Source organism: Cucurbita moschata, unplaced genomic scaffold, assembly GCF_002738365.1.
Source record: "Cucurbita moschata cultivar Rifu unplaced genomic scaffold, Cmos_1.0 Cmo_Scf00013, whole genome shotgun sequence".
Taxonomy (NCBI): domain Eukaryota; kingdom Viridiplantae; phylum Streptophyta; class Magnoliopsida; order Cucurbitales; family Cucurbitaceae; genus Cucurbita; species Cucurbita moschata.
Genome location: NW_019268529.1, coordinates 3,785,566 through 3,808,125, shown reverse-complemented (window position 1 = coordinate 3,808,125; position 22,560 = coordinate 3,785,566). Strand labels below are relative to the sequence as shown.

The following is a 22,560-nucleotide window of genomic DNA, read 5'->3' as shown; positions in this document are numbered from 1 at the left end:
TGTTGCTTGCGATAACCATCGCATCCACTTTCTCAAGAATCAATGTTTCAATTATTCTTCTTTTTTCAATTTTAACGTTTTTATAATTGCTTTTTTCCTTTTATCTTGGAAGATATTGCGACTATATTGAATGTATAATACTCTTTTATCATTTATTATTATTCTACTAAATACTTGAATGAATGATTAATTAAGAGTATTTATATGATTTGATAATCTGATCATTCAATCTAATTTAAGTTGGGTTTTGTCGCAGGTTGACATTTTTATAGAGTTATAATTCAATCACATTTTTTTAAAAATAATAAAAATATTAAAGAAGTGGCCGGTGATGGCAGTTGCTTGTAAATTTTAAATTTTAAGATATTTTAATTATTAATTAATATATGTTTTTATAAGTATGATTTTTTAAAATAATTATAAAAAAAAACTTAATAACTCAACTCGCTCCATGGTTTTTTTTTTTAATTATTATTTTAATATGACCTTTTTAAATTATTAGAAAAAAACAACCAAATAAATATGATTTTTTAAAAAATTAATTAATATAACATGTATACTTGGGTAGAATTTTTTGGGTTGAATAATAAATTCTATTTGGAATTGTGCTTTGAGAAAATCATCAGAAATGACGTCGAATTTAAGTGGGGGGAGAATGTCACAACTATACTATAAAGAGAGTAAATTGGTTGTGACTCTCACATTGAGTTGAACAAAACGATGACCCTCACATTGAGTGGAACAAAGTGGTGACCCTCCATTGAGTCGAACAAAGTGGTGACCCTCCATTGAGTCGAACAAAGTGGTGACCCTCACATTGAGTCAAACAAAGCGACGACTCTCAAGAGACGTCCATTCGACCATGCAAGAGCCAATATAGAAGGATGTTATGATACAATTGAGGAAGATATGCATCATCCAACACACTATATAACAAATGCATTGAAGAGGAAATGAAGCATAAGCAAGATATGGAGATCGAGTAGACACGAGCATCACAAATAGACTTGTTGAAGGGCCCAACAGCGCCTCAAGTCTCAACCTTGAAAGTTAGGGTTCCAAAGGAAATTTGGACTTGACGACGAGTCACCAACCCAAAATTTTAGACTAATCTAAAAGAGTTTTTCAACCCAACTCAACTCAACCTACATACTCTATAGTCTGAGTACTCGCCTTGTTATTATTACTTTGGAATTCCAATTCTCCCTAGAACTTCCACTTCTCATCTATTAACTGTGGCAATCTTGGCATGGATTCCAGCAGAACCAAGGAAATGGAACTCTTATCCCAAGTAGTATAACTAAGGTACAACAAGATAAGGACCAACAAAATGTCAAGACTTGAAGCAAAACGGCATTACAACCACAAATGGCTCCTGTTTCTAATAGCATTAAAGCAGTGGCAGCTGTGGATACTAACTAGCTAGCTAATCAACATCTTATAAACAGGCTTTAATAAAAGGACATGTTACTTAGGATAACAAATATTACTTCTGGCAAGTGGCTGATGATGCTCATCTCTCCCTTAGAATCTGTTAATTTCTTCACACCGTCTGTAGGATGGCTATCCATCCCATACTTGCTGAACTCCATATTAGTTTGTTTTACACGATCAAACGAGCCAGATCAACTTCCTTTTCCTTGATGAATTTGCTGGAGAAGAGCAGCTGCAAGCTGAAGCGTCGCTTGCAGGCGTTTCTGTGGATCTGGTTCTGATTCTCCACCTACATCAGAGTTTTGAACCTGTTGATTATTGCCTAAAGCCCCTGTCTGAATCTCTCTTTGCCCAGCTGGCACGTTCGACATCTGATTCGACATCTGGTGTTGTTGTACATGATGCATCTGTGGAACTTGAACAAACTGAGATGTCTGAGGCTCAGAGTTCATCAGATTATTCTGAAAAGAACCATTTTGGGACCTTGCCAATTGTACAACAGATTCATTCACCTGGTTTCGCTGCCTTAATTCTTCATGCAATGCTGCATTCGGCGTGCTCCCCGACTGCCTTTGATGTCCAAGGAGAGAGGATGCTAATTGCGCCAGTTGGTCGGGCGGTAGGGAGGAAAGAGTAGTTGCCAAAGAAGCTGCTGGTTTTGTTTCTTGTTGAGTTGTAACACTAGAAATCCCAACTGCGTAATTACTGTAACCTGTTTCCTGAATTTCCCTTGGAATGAACAAAGGGCGTTCCTGAATAACAGGATCCTTGTTGGAAGCTTGTGACTGAAAATTTCGAAAATCGACCATTGAATTCTGTAGATGGTGAGAAGACGAGCTCGGTCCCATGGCATTTAGCTGTTCTTGAATTGGATAATCAGGCCTGCACTCAACATATGGGTCAGACAAATTTCCAACAGATTGTGATGAACCATGAAATAACACAGGAGAAGCAGAAGTAGCAACGTTCCTGGGGAATGATGTATTATTGATTCCTGATTTACTGAGATCAGATAAAGATGGTGGTATTGGGGTAAAAACAGCTGGAGACGGCGGTAGTTTTGTATATGATGTTTCACTATGTAAAGGTAAAAAATTTGTGTCCTTTGTTTCGTTTTGATAAGGTGGAGGCCTTGCACTGGTACCAGGACGCTCTAACCTCAGAATTACCCCTGAAATGCTCAATTTACCTGGTACTTTGAGCACTTTTTCTGAGAACTCAGATGGTGGTACAAGAAACAAGGTGGTTCTGTCATCCAACTTCGAAACAGCTGCTCGTTGCTTTTCGCCGAGATAGTTCATGAATTCATTGTAGAACACGATATCAGAATCGCTTTCAGGCACAAAGAAAACAACCCAAGCACTAGCTGCTTCATAGTAATGCTTTGAAAGCATGTCTAAACCAGTTCTTGCCGTACAGTCTAAGAACTCAGGCCTGCAGAATACGAGTTCAGTTTCACCAGTGATCTATATGGGTTTTAATAGAACTTTTTTAGAAGGCGAGAGAAAGTTTTCCCTTCCAATCATTCGCACACAATTTACAATGAACAATCCAGAATTCCATGAAACTTAAAGAGAGGACAAGAACCAAATACCAGCAGAACCAAATCTGATAGCATCAAACTGAAGGAAATTTTTGAAAGAAATCATCAGAATACATTTTTTGAAGAAAATCTTCTGAAAAGTTTCTTCTTGTCAATGAGAAAAAACTTGGAGACTTCAAAACTACAACTACCGTGAAAGTACAAATTATTGCAAGGTAATTAAATCATTTAACCAGATCTTCACTAATAATAGAGGCCAGAATAACAAAAATTAACAGTTTCCTACATGCTTCATCTCCCAAGCTCAAATAAAGCATTTTTTAAAGTCAAATGAAACATTAAAACCTGCCCAAACAAAAATATCATAAACAGAAAGAAAATGAAATCTTCCACTGCCATGTCACTCCCTAAATATACCTTTCATGGAAAAACAACACTGCCCGATGAAAAGCAAAATTAAGATAGGATTAAAGTGGAAAGAAGTGCATCAAACAGGAAGAGGAAGGGATGTGGATCAGATTCTTGTTAATGGCCTTGAGGTTAAATGAGAACAGGTAAAATCAGCATTATAATTTTTTCAGCACTTGATAAAAAATGATTTTAATGGGAACAAAAATTAAAAGGAATATCAAATACTTACAAAAGCATATCCAGAACCTTTCCCACAGGAAAACAGCGGGCACGACAAACAGGTGTTCCTCCCTTTGCAATAGTTCCTTCCCATTTCCACTCTTTTATAGACGACTGTTCTGGATCAGGTGAGAGCCTTTTCCTTGCAACAGCATTCGATGGCAGAGAATCAGGACCCTGAAAATTATCATACGGTTCCCTCCAGTGTTCACTCTTTTCTCCATAAGGGTCAGGCATTGTCATAGGCTGATCAGGCTGTTTATAACCCAGAGGCGGCCCAGACTTCATCTTATGATCAAAGGCTTCTGATCGGGGAAAATCAGGGTATAACTTTGGAATAATACGTTTATCTTGTTCCAAATCAGATATAGGATACTCAGGGAGCTCTTTATCCTGGGGAAAGGGTCCAGTCTTCAATTTCTTGGACCCGGGATATACGTTCGTATCCTCTGGCAAGTCCCATGGATCGTCATAAAATGGACTAGGTTGAGAAAATCTTTGAGGGAAGTTATTTAAATGAAGACCTCTCTCTTTTGTCGGGCTACCATAATGTTCATACCTATCTTCGGATGGACCTAATTTGGATGAGAATTCTCCAGACCTCTTCATTTCAAATGCATTGTTTCCACTGGTCAATAAATTGCTTTTCCTATTAAAACCACGGGAATCAAATTCTCCAGAATCGAAGTTTGAGAAAAGGTGAGGAGATCTTGGAGAAAGAGGTACATTCATTGAGTTCCTTCCACTGTTTGATGATCCAGAATCACTTTTTGCGAAACAAATATGTACTCGGGGATTTCCAAATAGTTTCCCCTGTAGTGTTTCTTTTGCCCTCCAAGCTGATGTCACGCCCCGAAAACGAACAAAAGCATACGTCCGACCAGGGAACGTTGTAATCTTATCAATTTCCCCAAATGGTGAAAAGGCCCTCCTTAATATCACTTCATCCACTTTTAACAAAGCTGGAAATCCTATCCATAACACTTCACTAGGCTCTGCATTTTTATCATTCATTTTGGACTTTTCAGGATAAAATTCGTCAGGACTAGCATGTCGTCCCTGTGAGAAGGAACCCTTCGCTCCAAGATATTTATCCTCTCGGTGTTGAGAATAGGCTTCATCACGTGATGATGCAGATGGCTTATCCTGAGAGTAAAATTCTTATTAATGGTACAACAGCCTATGACTGAATAAAATGCTCTGAATTTTAAATTTTCAAAGTTAATAAGAGAAAGGAAAAGAGCTAAGGATGACGAAGATAGGGAATGAATTTTTTTTTTAAAAGAATAGGAAACAATAACTCTAAACCCCTTCGCCTTCACACACTCTAAGTGACAGTTTTTCTTTTCACAGAGAAATGGAAACGGAAACTGACTGAGAAATGCTTGTCATCTTAAGTTGGGTTGATTCGTAGTCTCAGGGGCAAGACTCTAATCATGACTAATGTCTGTAGGTTGAGAAAGTGAACAATTTTCAAATTTCCCGGAACAACTTGGGGATGAAGGATCATTCTCTTTTTAGATTCTAAGTGAGTCTCATTCTCTAAAGGTTCAAACTCATGAATCCTCCTCCTCCCAAAGAAGAAGAAAAAAAGCACATATACACATATTTCCTATTCACAGAACCAATACAAAATAGACACAAGACGGTTGACTTCTTTATAAACCTCACGAATGGTGGAAAATGGGTTGATCTTGATATAAAAAAAGAAGTGGTTCAAACATTAATACTTTATAACGGCTTTGAGGAACATTTCAATGTTCACTAGTAGTTTTCCCAGTCCACCATTGTAAAGAATATGATGACTAAACAAAAAATAACAAAGCCTCGAGTACTTCAGGAGTTTTCCTAGTTCCCACTATTCCGTGAGATTTATAGAGCTGCCAAAGATTATATATGGTGGAAATGATCCAACTTAGCAATCTCTGTACAAAACTAAAAAAAAGAAAAGAAAAGAAAAGAAAAGATGTACACTATTTACATACATAGAGACACATACACAGCATGTCCAATGTGTATGAATAATCAATATCACTTTTTGATGTGTGAACGGAAAATTTCTCCAACCTTTTCAGTTGTTTGGAATGAGGAAAAGAGAGAGGACAATTTGTCCCAACTTAAATCAAGTCAAACCATCAGAGATTACAAAAAGCTCTCCAATTGGCAGATACCAAAAAGGAATAGTTGCACAATCTAGCTACAAGGAAGAAGATTGTTTCTTAAATAATCTGTAAATTTTTAAACAAAAATCCTCCGACAAGATTTTCCAAAAAGTAGCCATCACCACACAAAACCCAACCTTCATCAGCTCACCTTCAACAAATTTTATAAATATAACTCTTGTTTCATTAGTATTATTATTATTATGAGACATAAAATGCAATATTAAACCAACTCCCAAAACACACCCTAAAGCCATGAAAGGAGTCCCTATGTCAAGGGGGGAGTCAGTAGTCCCACAGAAGGCCTCCCTAAGCTAATAAGAAGGAAGGGGTTTGTTACAATTTGAGGCTGTATACTGGAGACAGTCACAACGGCTCAGAAAAACAACCAAAGGGCCGAAGGGACAAGGAGTCGCACAAAAGGCCTCCAAACTAAGTTAAATAATTATCCAGTCTAACTATTTAATACCTAAATCAATGACCCAAACAGGGGTTTGGAACCAACTCTTTCTCAGTGTACCCTGTGCTCAACCCTTGGAATTACTATTCACGGTGTTCAACTGATACACATTTTTGTCGTCCAAAAAAAAAAACACCTCTCATTCTCATAATGAAATCAGAGATTCTGGAAACCACTGAAAAAATGAACAAGTACAGATACGTGTAACCAAACATTCATGTGGACCACAGACTTAATCAAGTACACCATACTAGCTGTTCAGGCTCAATATTATATGAGCTTGACTCGCACAAATCAGGCGCGAAACGACCGTTCCTTTCACATAATGCAAGCCTCGTCAACCATAAGACTGTTAGTTTGGTGCGTGGTATCTATTGTATGACATGCTGACATTCAACATTCTTGAGATTTTTTTTAGTTTTGTGATTAATTGAGCAATTAGAGTTCTGTGTTTCTATAGTTAGGATAAAATGAGCATATTCTACATATTCTTTTGCCTCACTCCATTCTTCATCAAAGGCCATGCTTTCCTCAGCACTATAAACCCAGCCTACACGGAAATGTTTGCACCTAGATGCTACAAACAACCAAGGCAGTGAAAATGCATTAATTAGGAATATAAGCTATATAACTAGATAGTTTGCTCTGTATTCCTTTATACAACTTTATATATATATATATATAAGAGTTTATCATGTTTTGTTAACCAGAGATCTCAGTAAAATGTTTTAAAGTTCTCAATTAGAACTTAGCAGCTGCTTCTGATCAAGGGAAGTTACACATCCCTTACATTCTTTCATTCAATCTCATATATAAAGAAGTGCAAACAAACTAATACAGCTCAGGTATGATGCCAAACAATACTCTTCTCAACTCATGCATATTAGGTACATCACCGGTGCATCGCACAGGTTATATAAGATGTAAGTGTGTGTCCTTGGAATTGCTTTGAGCACAATATACTCACTTAGGCTCCACTGGAAAGTTTATGCACCATATAAAAGTATTTCTCTATCAAATTAGAATTTGATTGTGTTTATTGAAGTCTACCCGGTGAAAATAAGAGATTCCTCTGTGATGTTTAACAAGATTAAACATAAAATGCATTTCGCAATTACATTAGAATTTGATTGTGTTTATTGAAATCTACCTGGTGAGAATAAGAGAATCCTCTGTGCTGTTTAACAAGATTAGATGAATAGTGAAATGAATCTCCATTCCTACTCAATTTCAATAATGTAACCTAGGGTTCTCAACATGTTTTGAGAAGAGCCTCTGCCTTTTCAACATATTTTGAAGAGTTGCAACAATGGCACGTGGAAAGAGAAATTCACTCAAAATTGAATAGTCAGTGTCTATTTATTGATGGATATTGTGCATTCTTTGAATGTCTTTTTACTATTGGGTATTGATCACAGCATACAAAAATCAAAGCAGTAAAAAGTCTTATGAGCTACGTCTTCTGAGTTTTGCTGCCTTATGTTACATTGAGTGATCATGTCAAATTGCGAACATTTAAATTATGCAAGGCTTCTATTCAATGATGAGAAGCTGCAAACAATGGACATTATCCACTAGAAGAAAAAGTAAGCTTCAACAATAATTTCAATTTTCCACTGTAATACCACCATTTTTCCCATGCTAAAACGTGTTTCAATATTGTTATTTGCTACACTGAAACCTAAAGATGCATCAGAAGAAAAATAATAGAGCAGCACTAACTAGGTAAAGAGGAAAAAGAACTCAAATATAAACTCTCCATTGCTTACATGAAGTTGAATTCAAGTAGTTCTATGACAAACTCTTGATGTATGGCCATGTTTAGAGGTAATTTATACATATTGCTTAGCTGAGAGTGTCAACTTTTTGTTGCATCAGAAATATCCTCTCATATGATGATGGAAGATATGGTCGGCTTCCATTACCATCTATAACTTTGTTCATTGCAGAATTTACATCATCAGATTATCCCAATATATCCATTTTCATTAGGTGAAGTAAGTATAGTGCAGCAAAGTTAGAGATCATGGATACTTATAAGTTAGTCAAGATAGTTTCCTTTCATCTATGACCTTCTCCCTGAGTGGTACTATTTTCATTAGGTGAAATAAGTATAGTGCAGCAAAGTTAGAGATTATGGATAATTATAAGTAGGTCAAGATAGTTTCCTTTCATCTATGACCTTCTCCCTGAGTGGTACCATTTTCATTAGGTGAAATAAGTATAGTGCAGCGAAGTTAGAGATTATGGATAATTATAAGTTGGTCAAGATAGTTTCCTTTCATCTTTGACCTTCTCCCTGAGTGGTACCATTTTCATTAGGTAAAATAAGTATAGTGCAGCAAAGTTAGAGATTATGGATAATTATAAGTTGGTCAAGATAGTTTCCTTTCATCTATGACCTTCTTCCCGAGTGGTACCATTTTCATTAGGTGAAATATGTATGGGGCAGCAAAGTTAGAGATTATGGATACTTATAAGTTGGTCAAGATATTTTCCCTTCATCCATGACCTTCTCCCTGAGTGGTACCAATAAATTCCATAACTCATAGTCAAGGAACATTGAAGTTTCTATAATAAGGGGGATCATACCATACTTGAAAGTTTAAATTTGGAGTTTTGATATGAAGTGCCTGCCTAATTGTTGGTATATCATGAAGACCTTCAGTACAACCTAGCAGTATCTGAAACTTTTTTAAAGATCCTTCCTTCAAGAACAAACTCCAATCTTCCATATGGCACACAGATCTACCATTTAATTGATATAAACATGCACAGAAGCAAACGCACACACTTCAATGATACACTATGAGGCAACCCTCTACTACCATGCAAATCTGGTTTGAACGTTGTCTCAACGGTTGATCAAGTAGATGCTTATGCTGATTTTATGTGAAAGAAGATGAAGTAGATTTCTTTCTTTGGACATTGACTCATAAAATTAATAACTTTTTGCATTGTAAATAGTTGAAAGGCTTGTTTCTGGAACTGCAAAAAACCCTGTGTAAGTAGCATCATTGGACTACTTGAGATTTATCAATTTAACAATAGCCTTCGACATAAGGGAATGACAAGTAATTACCATGCTTTAATTTTCGAGATTGACAAGTCATTGATATTTATTATTACACCTGTGAAGCATGTCTAACCCTTTAGTTTAGGATGTGTGAAGGAGGATTGATTAGATCGCAATGACATGAAATGATCACTAAAAGAATGTGCAAGATCCAGGACTTAAAGGATTGTTCAACTACAAATGTACGTCTAATTTTTGTAGCTAATATAAATCATAAGCTCCTTGATCGTAAGCTGTCACATCCCATGTTATTGAAACCACACTTTAAATGTTTCTATCTTTTCTAACCATACATAAATCAAACTACTCCTTGGCCTAGCCTTTTCTTCTTTCTTTTTTACCTGGGGGTATTAAATTAAGCATGTTTGTGATGAAATTGTTGCGTTTGTTGAGTATTCGTCCTTTTGATTGAAGAATGTAATACCACTTGATTTGTATTTTATCATCGTCCTTATGGGTCAACTGAGATTCATAGAAACTGTCAAGGCAGACGAGTGGAAGGCATTACATATGACCTCGAGCAGGTTTCCATTAACATTTTCGGTAATGCCAGTTAAGACCTGATTGAACTATATAAACCATTAGAATTTTGCTATTGTTATACTGAGAACTCTGGAGAAGTGGTTAAATTCATGTAGTTCAGTGAGTTTTGGGTTGACTTAGAGCCAAGAATATCAGTGGAGGTCAGCATTGTCTTGAACGGAGTTACGAGAGCACTTGGATTAAGAGTATACAAGTGATTTGAATGGAGTTCACTCTCTTACTGTAGTTATTTTCCAAAAGAAAGTTTTATATTTTATCAAAGACGTACAAAAAGGAAACATGGAGAGAATTTGAAGAAAATAACAGATAGAGGAAGTTCGGGCAAGACTAACCGCCTTGGCAAACTCAATTCTAAGGGGATTCCCTGCAAGAGCAAAACCTTGAAGCTCTCTCATGGCTGCAATTGCATCTTCATCCCTTCTGAAATTGATGAAAGCATAGCTACGACTGGGCTGAAAAGCAATACTGTCAAGCTCTCCAAACTGTGAAAAACAGCGGTTGATATCCCGCTCCACCACAACATGGGACAAATTGCCGATCCAGAGATGTCTCGACGGAGGATTACTGCTATTGCTATGCCCAGACTGCGACTTCTCGTCATATCTCGACGAATAATCTTTCCGGTATCGATCCCTTCCCCCATCAGCCCGCCCCGACTAACCATAAAAGAAAACCAGAAATCAAATCAGGGAAACAATCCCATTATCGAACACACAAAAAGGCAATAATCAGAAAGAAGATTGCTTGAAGAACTCAACTAACACTGAGAGGACAAATAGAAACGAAAGAAACTCACCATTTCAACGTTGGTATCTGAATTCCGAGCAGAAAACAGCAAGAATCCGCAGGGATATTCAGAATCGCCCAAAAGAAGTTGAATGAAACTTGAAAGTAGTAATATCAAACAAAAATCCACTCGAAGTGGAACTCCGTTTCAATTCATAAACAAAATCGAGAGAATAGCAGCTTACAAAGCCCTTGAAGGCTGAGTTTCTTCATCAATGCTCGCTCGAGCAAAATCTTGTCTTCGTCGTCGTTAGGGTTCATAATTCAGAATCTTTTATTACAATCCACTATTTATTTATTTAATTCTTTTGCAGTCGCTTTGAACGTGGAATTTTCTTGTCCAATGGTAGTGCCAGCTCAGCCACAATGAAAATGTGGAATTTTCGTTTTCATTTATCTAGTAAATTAAATTAATTACTTTAATAATACGGATTACTATTAACACTATAATTTAGTAAGTGAATGGGGGCATAATTGTAATTTAACCACCAACCTCTCGAAATTAGTAAACAATTCTTAATCGTCAAGAAAAAAAAAAATGTAGCTGAGAAAATGGCATCACGCTCAAGAGATCGCGTCATCCCAAGACCAATACTTGCCTTAAACACCGTAAACGGGTGAACAAGGAGGAGGATTTTGAATTTCTTCTCGTGAGAGGGAAAATACTCATTTCTGAAGTGGTCAAAGGTGGAAGTGGCAAATAGCTTCTATCGAGTTCCCCATCACTTAGCTTGGTACCTCAACTCTTTTCGGCTCACGTGACGTTGTAGGATGCTTCTGATCAATATGAAGAGGAGGAAAAAAAGTTTATGTCTAAAATTGGGATATCTCGAAAGAAGGTAAATAGGTATAGGGTTCAACGGCATCATACGATGACAATGGGAGGGTTATGTACCTCCTTTAGATATCTCGAGCCCCGTGCTCTTAATGTCAAGCTAGAACAAGAGCTATCATGGAATCTACCATCACACATGCTTTTGTAGCGACCACTAATTGGTGGGGACCATCAATAAAATAAAAAATATTATTTGGTTTTTTTTTTTATAACAAATATTGATGATGTTTCAACATAGGAAATGATAATAATTCTCCATCACATATTTTTTTAAAGATATTTTTCCTCATTTATTTTTCTTATATCTTTTAAATATGCCTTTAAAATAATGAAGTGTTTCTAATATTTGTCCGAAATACTAATAAAAATACGAGAACACATTATTTGGTTTAACTAAAAAAATAATGTCAATTCGAGTATAATTTAACAGATAAGATTTCAGTTATAATTTTAATGAGGTGATGGTTCGTAGAATACAAAAAAAAGAAAAATATAATGGTATTCGTAAATCCAATTGTCTGTCTTGTTCAAGTAGGTATTGTCCTGTATTGTCATGTCCCATTGTCCCATTGTCCCATTGTCCGTTCAAGCAAGTATTGTCTTGTCCCAGATATTGTCGTCCTATTCAAGCAGGTATTGTCGTCCTATTCAAGCAGGTATTGTCCTGTATTGTCATGTCCCATTGTCCGTTCAAGCAAGTATTGCAGATATTGTCCTGTTCAAGTAGGTATTATCGTATCCCATTGTCAGTTCAAGCAGATATTGTCCTATCCCATTGTCCGTTCAAGCAAATATTGTCCTGTTCAAGCAGATATTTGGGCTTTCCCTTCCAAGCAAAGATCCTTTTAGGGCTTCCACTCAAGATTTAAAAATGCGTTTCGTAGAGAAAAGTTTCCACACCCTATAAATATGCTCAATATTCTCTCGAGTGCACATACTACGTGATCCCACATTAAAAAACGACACTAAAATTTTGAAATCTCTCTGTTTGGAGTTTGTATTCTTCAAACATCAATTTCGTTTCAGTTTATCAACAAAAAGTTCTCTTTCTTACCCAAAAAGAAAAAAAAAAAAAAGAACTCTTCTGTCGACTAGAAGGCGATACGTTTTTTCTTCTCTTACGTCCCTATCGAAAACAACACTATAGTGCACATACAACGGGTTCAAAGTCGATAGCAGCATTGATATCAAGAGCTCAAAATATCAACAAGAAATACGATCATTTGCATTTTCTTACATTTGATTTCTAGTATTCCTATTGGCTAAGTTTCTGAACAGATTACCACAGCTTGCAATGATAAACAAGATCAGTACCAAGGACAGGAACAACATGAAAAAAATGCTTTCTGAACATGGTAGCAGCCCAAGTTCAGAACACTATATATAGCAACGGAGTGAACCTCGAGCTTCACTCGATCCCGTCTTTAGAAGAGTGCTAGGTTGAGGCCCGTCTCCAAGCACATTCACGACTCCGAGTCGTCCCTTGCCTATCATCCACGATGTTTTCGGGGTTTATCTTCTGCATAGACAAGTTTCAACTTTTTATGTTACAAGTTCAACAGTTTTGTGGTGCCTCCAATGGCTGCTGCAAAGGGAGTGAGAGCTTACCAACTGAAGCTGGATCAATATGTACAAAGAAACTCGCAGCTACTATCAGGTAGCAGAGAATAAGCATCAGTCCTTTGAGGTAATTAGATGTTCCGTCCTGCAGGTTCAATGTCGAAGTTTCGTTAAGAAAATGTTTCAAATCATCGTTTGTGCGAACGCGCACGTCCTTGTTGCTACTACTTCAAAAGTACTACCGACTATTGGTGATCTTTCGACCCGAGAAGGATACGAGGGACCTATACAGGGGCTCGTACGCAAAATGGCAGTGGGATCGGGTTTAAACGATGGACAATCAAAACTATGCAAGGGTATTTACAGATTCCGAAAGAACTTTTGAGTACTTTTATGCGTAAATGCGTTAAATAAGAGAAGGTCGAAGCAGCATACCTGCAACATGAAGGCTACAACAATGACCGTGATGAAAAGCGTGGCAGTCTCGAAGAGTTGAAAATTCAAGTCCATTGGGCAACCCATGATCCAACCAATGACCACACAAAAAGGAATCTGCAGTCATATAAAATTTGTTGTCGCTTATGCCAGATTGCAGAATTGGGCATTCGAATATATGCGGTTCAACGTAATATAGATATATATACACTATTAACAAACAAAAACCGTTTAATCATACGTAAGGTTGGAGATTCGAACCTCTAACCTTTTAGTTGAAGATATACATTTTAACTAGTTGAACTAAGCTCGAGGAAATACATCTGAAACCGCAGAAGTAAGCACAAGGCTGTTGTTTAAAAAATAGCTCATGTGCAGCTCACTTGTTTTCAAGGGCTAGAACTTGATGATATACCATTAAGAATCACAAATATTGAATACTTTGTAGATGATCGATAAAAAATGTGAGATCCCACGTCGGTTGGAGAGGGGAACGAAGTATTCCTTATAAGGACGTGGAAATCTCTCACTAGCAGACGCATTTTAAAGCCTTGAAGGGAAAGTTCAAAGTGAACAATATCTGCTAATAGTGAGTTTGAGCTATTACAAATGGTGTATCAGAGCCAATTACCGGTGGTATGCCAGTGAGGACACTAGGCCCTAAGGGGGTGTTGTGGAATGTGCGATTCCACGTTAGTTGAAGAAGGGAACGAAATATTCCTTATAAGGGTGTGAAAACCTCTCCTTAGCAAACACGTTTTAAAACCTTGAGGGGAAGCCCTCGAAGGAAAAGCTTAAAAAGGACCATATTTGCTAGATGTGGGCTTGGGCTGTTACAAAAAACATCAAAATCTCGGGGGAGCTCAAAAGGGTTTGTTTCTAATTGTTCGATAACTGACAATTTGAACGGATGCAATGCTTCACTCGAGTACTAAAATAAAGATTCAACACAAAAAGGAGATTCGCCTCGAAAGGGTGAAGCATTCTAGACTCGAATAAAAAGAATATTATGCCAAAAAACAAACAGCTTATTCAGGGAAGTAGCCAGAAAAATGCAACTAGAGCAGCACCAGCAAAAGTAACTCATTCAAGAAACTAAAACCAAAACACTGTGTGGAACTCACCCCGAACATCGATATCTGTGTAGACGATCCTATCGCAACTCCCAAAGAAATGTCCTACACGACACATGATTAGGCAAAAAGACCTTACAAATCATTTTGTTAAGATACATAAAAGGGCAAGCACTTACAAGCTTGTCTTTCATGGCAAACATGATGGCTCCTGCATGCTCTGCAGCGTTCCCAACAATGGGTAGTAGGATAACACTAATGAACGCTACCGGTATGTTCATGGCAACCGACGCTCCCTGAAATTGTTATAAAACATACAGATTGTTCCATTAATGTGAGAATGATCTTCACAGAGAAAAAAGAATAGGCTACACTACGATGCAAACGAAAAGGAAGATTCGTAATAGGATGTATTAACAAGTAAACAATACCTCTATTGCATTAACCAAGTATTCAGAGAGGACAGAGATCCAAATGGTCAAGATAGACAGCCAAGTAATGGATTCCCACATAGAAATCTCAGGAGCTTCTTCATCATCATCATCATAATTTTCATCAGTAACCGCCTATTGTATGCCAATTATTCGCATCAAACCACCAAAAATGAATCCAATTATTCGCACCAATCATGTAAGCGTCGTATTATACATCCAACAAAAAACAATATATCGAGTATCATTCACGATAAAGAAAATTTATTCATGGCAAAAGTTGTTCATGCAAGATTCTAGAGAACTTTGAAATACGTTTCTCAGCATCGATACTTTTCCGCATAACAGATATTGAGTAAGTCAGCAAAGACACAGAAACAAGTATAAACAGCAGAAGGAAGACGTTGATAATCTCGTTCTGCGTTTGCGTACACAAGGAGAAATACAACAACCAGCACGAAGACAAGTAGTTAAGAGTTTGCTACTTGGGGGAGGAAATATGATAATTCTTTAGGGGTCAAGGTTCGTGTTCGTACCCTTCCTGACTAGCTGACTGGCTGACTCTATACTGGGTAGCTAAGGAGAATGAGAAAAGAAAGAGGAGAAGAATATTAGGGATAATTGTATAATAGCGGTGGGAGTAATGTTAGAAATCACGAACCTCCATAATGGTATGATATTGTCCTTTTTGAGCATAAGCTCTCATGGCTTTGGTTTTGGTTTCCCCAAAATGCCTCATATTAATGAAGATAGTGTTCCTTACTTATAAACCATGATTAACCCCTGAATTAGCTGATGTGGGACTCCTCTCCCAACAATGCTCACTAATCCTCCCCTTGAACAAAGTACACCATAGAGCCCCCATTGAGGCCTATGGAGCCCTCGAACAGCCTCCCCTTAATCGAGGTTCAACTCCTCTGGACCCCTCGAACAAAGTACACTCTTTGTTCGAAACTTGAGTCACTTTTGACTACACCTTCGAAGCTCAAACTTCCTTTCTCGACATTTGAGGATTCTATTGACATGACAAAGTTAAGGACATGACTCTGATACCATGTTAGAAATCACGAACCTCCACAATAGTATGATATTGTCAACTTTGAGCATAGGCTCTCATGGCTTTGCTTTTGGTTTCCCAAAAGGCCTCATACCAATGAAGATAGCGTTCCTTACTCATAAACCCATGATTAACCCCTTAATTAGCCGACGTGGGACTCCTCTCCCAACAATCCTCAACAACTAAACCTTTAATAGAAGAATGCCAATCGAGTACGAACCAAAACTACAAATTAAAAAGATTCCCAAATCCTATTAGATACTTGAAAACTACAATGTCTAATCAAAATTCACATAAAAAATGCCATTAGATCCCACAAAATATACAAGATGGCAAAATGAGTCTTCAGTGAACTGCTACAACTGTACAAATTGAACCTTATTTAAAAACCTTTCCCTCAGATTATGCTATAAAAATAATGGTACTAAGATTTAAACAAAAAGACTAGAAAAAAGAATGTAAGATAGTTCGTGCTGTTAACCTCATCAACCGGTAGATATAAGTTCTTGTCGCTTTTCAGCTGGAAAACAAGATAGGCAGCATACGCCACCAACATAATGCCGCTACTAAATCTCGAAAGAGCTAGCTCGGACTTTCCAGAGTGCAACTCTGTATGTGTGGAACGAAGGACAGCAGGAAATAGAAGTCCCATTACTGCCATTAATAGCAATCCAGAATTCACTGTAGCAGCTGCCTAAACATAAGAAAACATCATACCAATGATGCATGCTTGATGAACAAACAGTGGATAATAAATACTTAATGTCAAAGAAGAATCCCATCAAGGTACAAACAAACCTTATTGAAGACCTGCTCCCTCTTCGAAACCACAACTCCACCAGCAAAGAAGGCACATCCAAGTACTAACAACATATTTGACAAAATTGAACCTAACAATGACTGTTGAACAACCCGTATCATTCCTCTTCGCAATGCGTATATTGATATTATCAATTCTGTGGCATTTCCAAAAGTAGCATTCAGAAGACCTCCAACTGCAAAGTTAAAAATGAAGGTACTTGTGTTAAATATGAGACATAGAAATAAAACATTACAAGAGGAAACTTTCCTCCATTTCTTTTCTCTTTTCGGCTGGTGTAATAGTCCAAGCCCACCGATAGGATATTGTCCTCTTTAGGCTTTCCCTTTCGGGTTTCTCCTCAAGGTTTTAAAGTGCGTCTGTTAGGGAGAGATTTCCACGCCCTTATAAGGAATGTTTTGTTTCCCTCTCCAACCGATGTGGGATCTTACAATCTACTCCTCTTGGGGGCCCAGCATCCTCGCTGTCTGGCTCTTATACCATTTGTAAGAGCTCAAGCCTACCACTAGCAGATATTGTCCTCTTTGAGCTATCCCTTTCGAGTTTCTCCTCAAGGTTTTAAAACGTGTCTGTTAGGGAGAGGTTTCAAGGTTTTAAAATGCGTCTGTTAGGGAGAGGTTTCCACGCCCTCACAAGGAATGCTTCGTTTTTCTCTCCAACCGATGTGGGATCTCACAATCCACCCCCTTGAGGGCCCAACGTCCTCACTGGCACGCCGCTCAGTGCCTGGCTCTTATACCAACCTACGCCCACCGCTAATAGATATTGTCCTCTTTGGGCTTTCCCTTTCGGGTTTCGCCCCAAGGTTTTAAAACGCGTCTGTTAAGGAGACGTTTCCATGCCCTTATAAGGAATGCTTTGTTCCCCTCTCCAACCGAGGTAGGATCTCACAACGGGGTGGGGAAAGAGGAAGGGAAAAGGGGCTTCATACTATAATGGTTTCCACATTCATTCCAGATTGTACACCATATGTAATATAAGCCACCAACTAGTTTAATCGATTGCACAAAGTTAAGTTAATATCTCTATAAGTTTAAGAAGATTTCTATTCCATATATGAATTAGATCCCAACTTCAAATCGTAATACCTGTGGCTCCAGTATAGCATGCCAGTTGTCTGCATAAAAAGAGAAAACAGATAGTATGAGACATCAATGAATTCATAGGCAAAAGTGATACAAGCTCATTTCATTCAAATACCCAAGAACGATCAGATCTTTCTAAATTAACTTGGTGAGGAACTGTGGGGGGAAGGGAATAATAGTTACATAGTTGATCGTCGAGAAACTTTCAACATATCAAACAAGCGGTTGGACCTATGGCCTATTAATTAAATCTCGTAGACATACATTTTCTGGGATGCAGCCTGGATTAGCAATTGTACTCAACCGAGTGTTCTTAATGCACGGACAATCCTTGAGACGGAATGAGGCACAAAGCAAGATAGGACCTACTTAGAAGAATTCTCAAATATAGTATTGCACTCTCTCTAGGATATAAATGGAATCGAGAGTAAAACTACTTATTTATCCAAACACATCAAAGTTCTACAAATTCACAACTACAACAAGAAAACTAAAATTGAAGAAACCTTACTCGGTTGCATAACCCAAACGCTCGGCGAGAGGTATGATCCCCAACAAGCTTAAAAGGAAGACCCAACCCTGAAATGCACATATATAAGCAATGAATCCAAAATGGAATTAAGATAACCCCTCAAATTGAATTAAAAAGATAACTCACATGGTGACCAGATAAATTGCTGACTACTATTGCTAAAGGCCCAAAAGGCATGAGACAGTTGATTTTAGCCGAGAAAACGACGATCTTAATGCTGCGAAACACCCTGTTCTTCATGTTACTATAACAAAATTTCTGCGTACTACCAGGCAATGAAGAAGAATGCGAAGGACCCTCAATAGAAAAGTTCTTTCTAGTTAATGAGGAAGGACTAACAAGGCTCTCATCTTCAAATTCCCCCATGATTTCCTAGCCTTATAATCTCATCTGTTACACCAAATCAACATACTTATTTAAATCAACAAGGTTATAAACAAAGAAGCCTAAAGGATCATTCCCAAGAGAACAGAAACAAAGACCTAAGCATGAGAATGCCTTTCAACGCTTTGATTGATCCCTTTACTTCTAAATCCGTCCATGAAAGACATTAGGGAACAACGGCAGCCAAATTTCCATCACCAGATATGAAAACTACAGCGCAGTAAATAGTTTCTTCAATTCAAATCTGCCCAAGCAATCCACGAACTCAAATTCAGAAGGGTACATTTCAAGCAAAAGAAATCGCAAAATCATCATGACCCACATACATTTTCATCAATGACATTGAAATTTGACGAAATCTCAAGAAATAAAACACAATACCAACAGATGAACCCAAAACGGAAGAGAACTGACCTTTGGAGAGATGGGTCGGGAAATGGTTGAGTAAATTGCACAAAAAGGGGGCAAAATTTGTTCATAAACGTACGAAGAACACGAAGAAATAGAGAGAGAGAGTTTTTGGTCAATACATGAGATATTGTGGTTTGATAATTGAAAGAGGGGCGGTGGAGGAAAGTTGAATATGTTGGTTATTAATTGATGAATGATAAGAAAAATAATGAAGGTTGAAAGGCGCACACGTTCCTCACTCGGCCACATCGCAGCCTATACCGCCATTGTCGCTATTTTTGTTCCTATTTTGAGGGAAGAGAAAGAGGGTTTCTATTATTTGACAGAGAAACGCCATTAAAGCTCAAATGAAAAGGAAAAACAGATCTTCCTGGAAACGTTGGGATTGAAAATGGCATTGGAGAAAGAAAGAAATAATAAGTGAAGGGTCAGAGCTGGTCACTTTCTCCTGGCTTCCTCCGTTTCAATCGGAGACGACTTTCGTTGAGCTGCAGCCCCACCACCATCGCCGCCGCAACGGCTGACTTTTTCCATTTTTACATTACAGTTTTCAATTCTCTCTCACAGATCGCATCATACCCACAAATTCCAAAACTGCAAATGGGTTTTGGGATTTTGAAATTTCGCCGTTGCGTAATTCCCCGTTCCCCCTTTACGTAAAATTTAAGGAAAAAAAATATCCTTTTTTAAAGGTTGTTGGGAACATAAACATGATTATTTTGAAGAATTGAATTAGGTTTAACTTATAATTTTACAATTTCAAACCTAATTAAGTGGATAATTGTAGAATTTTGAAGTATTTTACTTATTTATATATATATATATATATACCACTAGTCACAATCGCATTCGCACCCACCCTCTAGCTACGGCACCTACTTTCCAACTACAGTGAGCTAAATCACTTCCCAACTACAAGTGAGCTCAGCCAATTCGTTCTTGCATTGTTTACAGTCAAGCGACGTATGCTCGAGCCTCTGGCTTTAAGAGAAGGTCCTCAACAGAGAAATTCTCGAAAGAGAGATTTTATATAAGCAAGCAAGAGAATAACGTCTATATATATATATAGATATATATAGAGTTTGAGTAAGGGATATGACTATATATATATATATAACTCAAAGTTATATTATTTCTGTTTCTCGTGGCAAAAAAATCACTGGAATTGGGCCTCTTTAATGGGCCTTACAAGGTTCTTTCTTATCATCATAGAATTAAGTTGGCCCACGCCCATTAGCCCATAATAATAATAATAATAATAAGTTACAATTAAAATAATTTATTTAAAAATAATTATTAATAATAAATTATTATAATGGTATAAAATTTATAAGTATATCTGGTTTGATTGAAATATGAGTTTTACTAAATATTTATAATTAAAAATTTATATAATTTTATTAAAATTATTTATTTGAGAATAATTATTCAGATTCGTTACCAAATAAATTTAAAAATCTGAAATTTAAAATACGTGAATAAAATTTAAATCAATAATCCATAAATACTTAACAATGTACTCAAAATTAGCTTTAAAAATGTAAATTATTATTTTTCTAGATTATGAAATTAATTTTTATGGGTATTATTTAATTACAATTCTCAAAAAGAATTTTGAAAAACTATTATTAATAAATAAATAAATAAATATACAGTTGCAACATACTAAATGTTGAGCTATAAATTCATGTTTACTCCAAAATGGCAAAATTGTCCTAAAAAAAAATAGTTTGGACAATATTAAATGAATTGTATACCCAATTTAATGTCAAAAATGTCAAAAATATATTCTGGCTGCCCTCTTTCGTACACGTGCAAGTCAATCATTCACGAGTTGTTCATAATTTTGATGGGTTAAAGGTCAATTTTACCCTTATAATTACATTTTTTTTAAAATCTTACGTACCAATTAATTTATGATTCAACTATGAAATAAGTCTCTCGAATCCGTGGGGCAAAATGAAAAAATTATGTTTGGTCAAGTTTCTAAAATGAGAGATTTATTGAATCGGCTGCAAAAGTCACTTTTACTCGTGCAAATCAAAGGACAAGCTCTCACAAGCGTTAGTTCATAATTCACACAGGATTGAGATCGAGTTGCATATGTTCATCGTGTAAAATATTAACTTTCTTAATTAACAAACTCATTGTATAGGATACTTCCACTCACATATCTGCACGTAAACGATTTGGATCAAATCATTTATAATAATTACTAGTGAGTCATATCAACAGTGTTATCAGGATAACGAACACCGTGTTACTCATATACTATAGATCATTTAGGTTATTTCTCGAACACGATCCTCTCATACATCAATCACATGTCACGATACGGATAATGATGAATTTTTTTAATATAATAAATTAAAGTAGCCTTTAAAGCAAAGAAAAGTCATAAAGTTCCAACATTTGTGTATGAAATTTGGTCCCTTAGAACTGAGGGCTTTACTTTTTGGTTCTATAACTTTATTTGCTCTTCATAAAGAAAGGAAGCCAAAAAGCAACTTCTTTGCATCATAATCAGCTTTTTTCTTCTTTCTTTCAAGTTTAAAGGACCACACAAATTCAGAAAAATTTATAGTGGTTGCTTAAAAAAAATTTTAATTTTCTCGGGTTTGAAAATCGATCCACAATTGTCACTCATGGTCCCCTTTAGTCGAGACCCGACTCTTTCTCTAGAGCCTTCGAGAACAAAATGTGTCACCTTTTATTACACTTTCGAGACTCTCAACTTCTTTGTTCGACACTTGACATGGCTCTGATACCATGTTAGAAATCACGAACTTCACAATGGTATGATATTGTCTACTTTGAGCTTAACCTCTCGTGGCTTTGCTTTTGGTTTTCCCAACAGAGTTGATACCGATGAAGATGTATTCGTTATTATAAACCCAGAAACTTATTATAGAGAAGTGATAAGAAAACAATCGAAAATGAAATGGGTACTAAACGGGACCTTGGTTTTTGTGTTTTCGTGTATGAAAATTAAGTATATCAGCACTACTTTCATATGACCTGTGAAGTTAACAACGTTTAGAATGAAGTCGTTATTGACATGATTAGTCAACATTATCGAGATGAATTTTTCGATGGGTCAAAAAGAGAAAAGTCGACACGATAACTTGTGAGATAAAAGACTTGTCTCGAAGTTTGACTGATGTTGGTAGATACAATAATGAAGTGTTTTAAGGTAGCTAGTGTTGGATAGACATTTTTAACCTAAGACCCACAAGTAATGAGCTTGTTTAAGAAATGCAATACCAATTCATTGAGCCACTTTGTACTTTGATGCTTTTATTA

The 22,560-nt window shown here is 36.8% G+C and overlaps 2 protein-coding genes across 3 annotated transcripts; both read right to left on the bottom strand.

Annotated features, from left to right (window-relative positions):
• Positions 1 to 1,203: 1,203 nt before the first annotated feature.
• On the bottom strand, positions 1,204 to 10,921 carry LOC111451200 (flowering time control protein FPA-like). 2 transcript variants are annotated; one of them, XM_023091530.1, is made up of 5 exons: positions 10,645 to 10,921; positions 10,181 to 10,504; positions 3,618 to 4,753; positions 2,404 to 2,868; positions 1,204 to 2,316 (listed from the first exon to the last, which is right to left on the bottom strand). In XM_023091530.1, the coding sequence occupies exons 1-5, from the start codon at positions 10,645 to 10,647 to the stop codon at positions 1,626 to 1,628; spliced, it is 2,619 nt and encodes an 872-aa protein (XP_022947298.1). In that variant the 5' UTR covers positions 10,648 to 10,921; the 3' UTR covers positions 1,204 to 1,625. The 2 variants fall into 2 exon arrangements, with proteins under 2 accessions (XP_022947298.1, XP_022947297.1); XM_023091529.1 differs by having other exon boundaries at positions 1,204 to 2,868.
• Positions 10,922 to 12,561: 1,640 nt separating this feature from the next.
• Positions 12,562 to 19,921, bottom strand: LOC111451201 (vacuolar cation/proton exchanger 3-like). The gene is made up of 13 exons (XM_023091531.1): positions 19,261 to 19,921; positions 18,945 to 19,090; positions 18,589 to 18,852; positions 18,442 to 18,509; positions 17,934 to 17,962; positions 16,824 to 17,020; positions 16,507 to 16,719; positions 14,969 to 15,103; positions 14,717 to 14,833; positions 14,589 to 14,642; positions 13,465 to 13,581; positions 13,078 to 13,174; positions 12,562 to 12,988 (listed from the first exon to the last, which is right to left on the bottom strand). Exons 3-13 carry the CDS (start codon positions 18,826 to 18,828, stop codon positions 12,960 to 12,962), a joined length of 1,296 nt encoding a protein of 431 aa, XP_022947299.1. The 5' UTR covers positions 18,829 to 18,852; positions 18,945 to 19,090; positions 19,261 to 19,921; the 3' UTR covers positions 12,562 to 12,959.
• Between the last annotated feature and the right edge of the window lie 2,639 nt (positions 19,922 to 22,560).

Bases quoted from the DNA above. Each gene is read 5' to 3' on its own strand.
- LOC111451200 (XM_023091529.1), bottom strand. The intron at 4,754-10,180 runs GTTAGTCTTGCC...TTTTACTCTCAG, and splicing joins GAATTGAGTTTGCCAAGGCG to GATAAGCCATCTGCATCATC. The intron at 2,869-3,617 runs GTAAGTATTTGA...CGTATTCTGCAG, and splicing joins AAGGTTCTGGATATGCTTTT to GCCTGAGTTCTTAGACTGTA.
- LOC111451201 (XM_023091531.1), bottom strand. From the start codon at position 18,828: ATGGGGGAATTTGAAGATGAGAGCCTTGTTAGTCCTTCCTCATTAACT. The intron at 14,643-14,716 runs GTAAGTGCTTGC...TGTGTCGTGTAG, and splicing joins TTGCCATGAAAGACAAGCTT to GACATTTCTTTGGGAGTTGC. The intron at 12,989-13,077 runs GTAAGCTCTCAC...TTGTCTATGCAG, and splicing joins TATTGATCCAGCTTCAGTTG to AAGATAAACCCCGAAAACAT.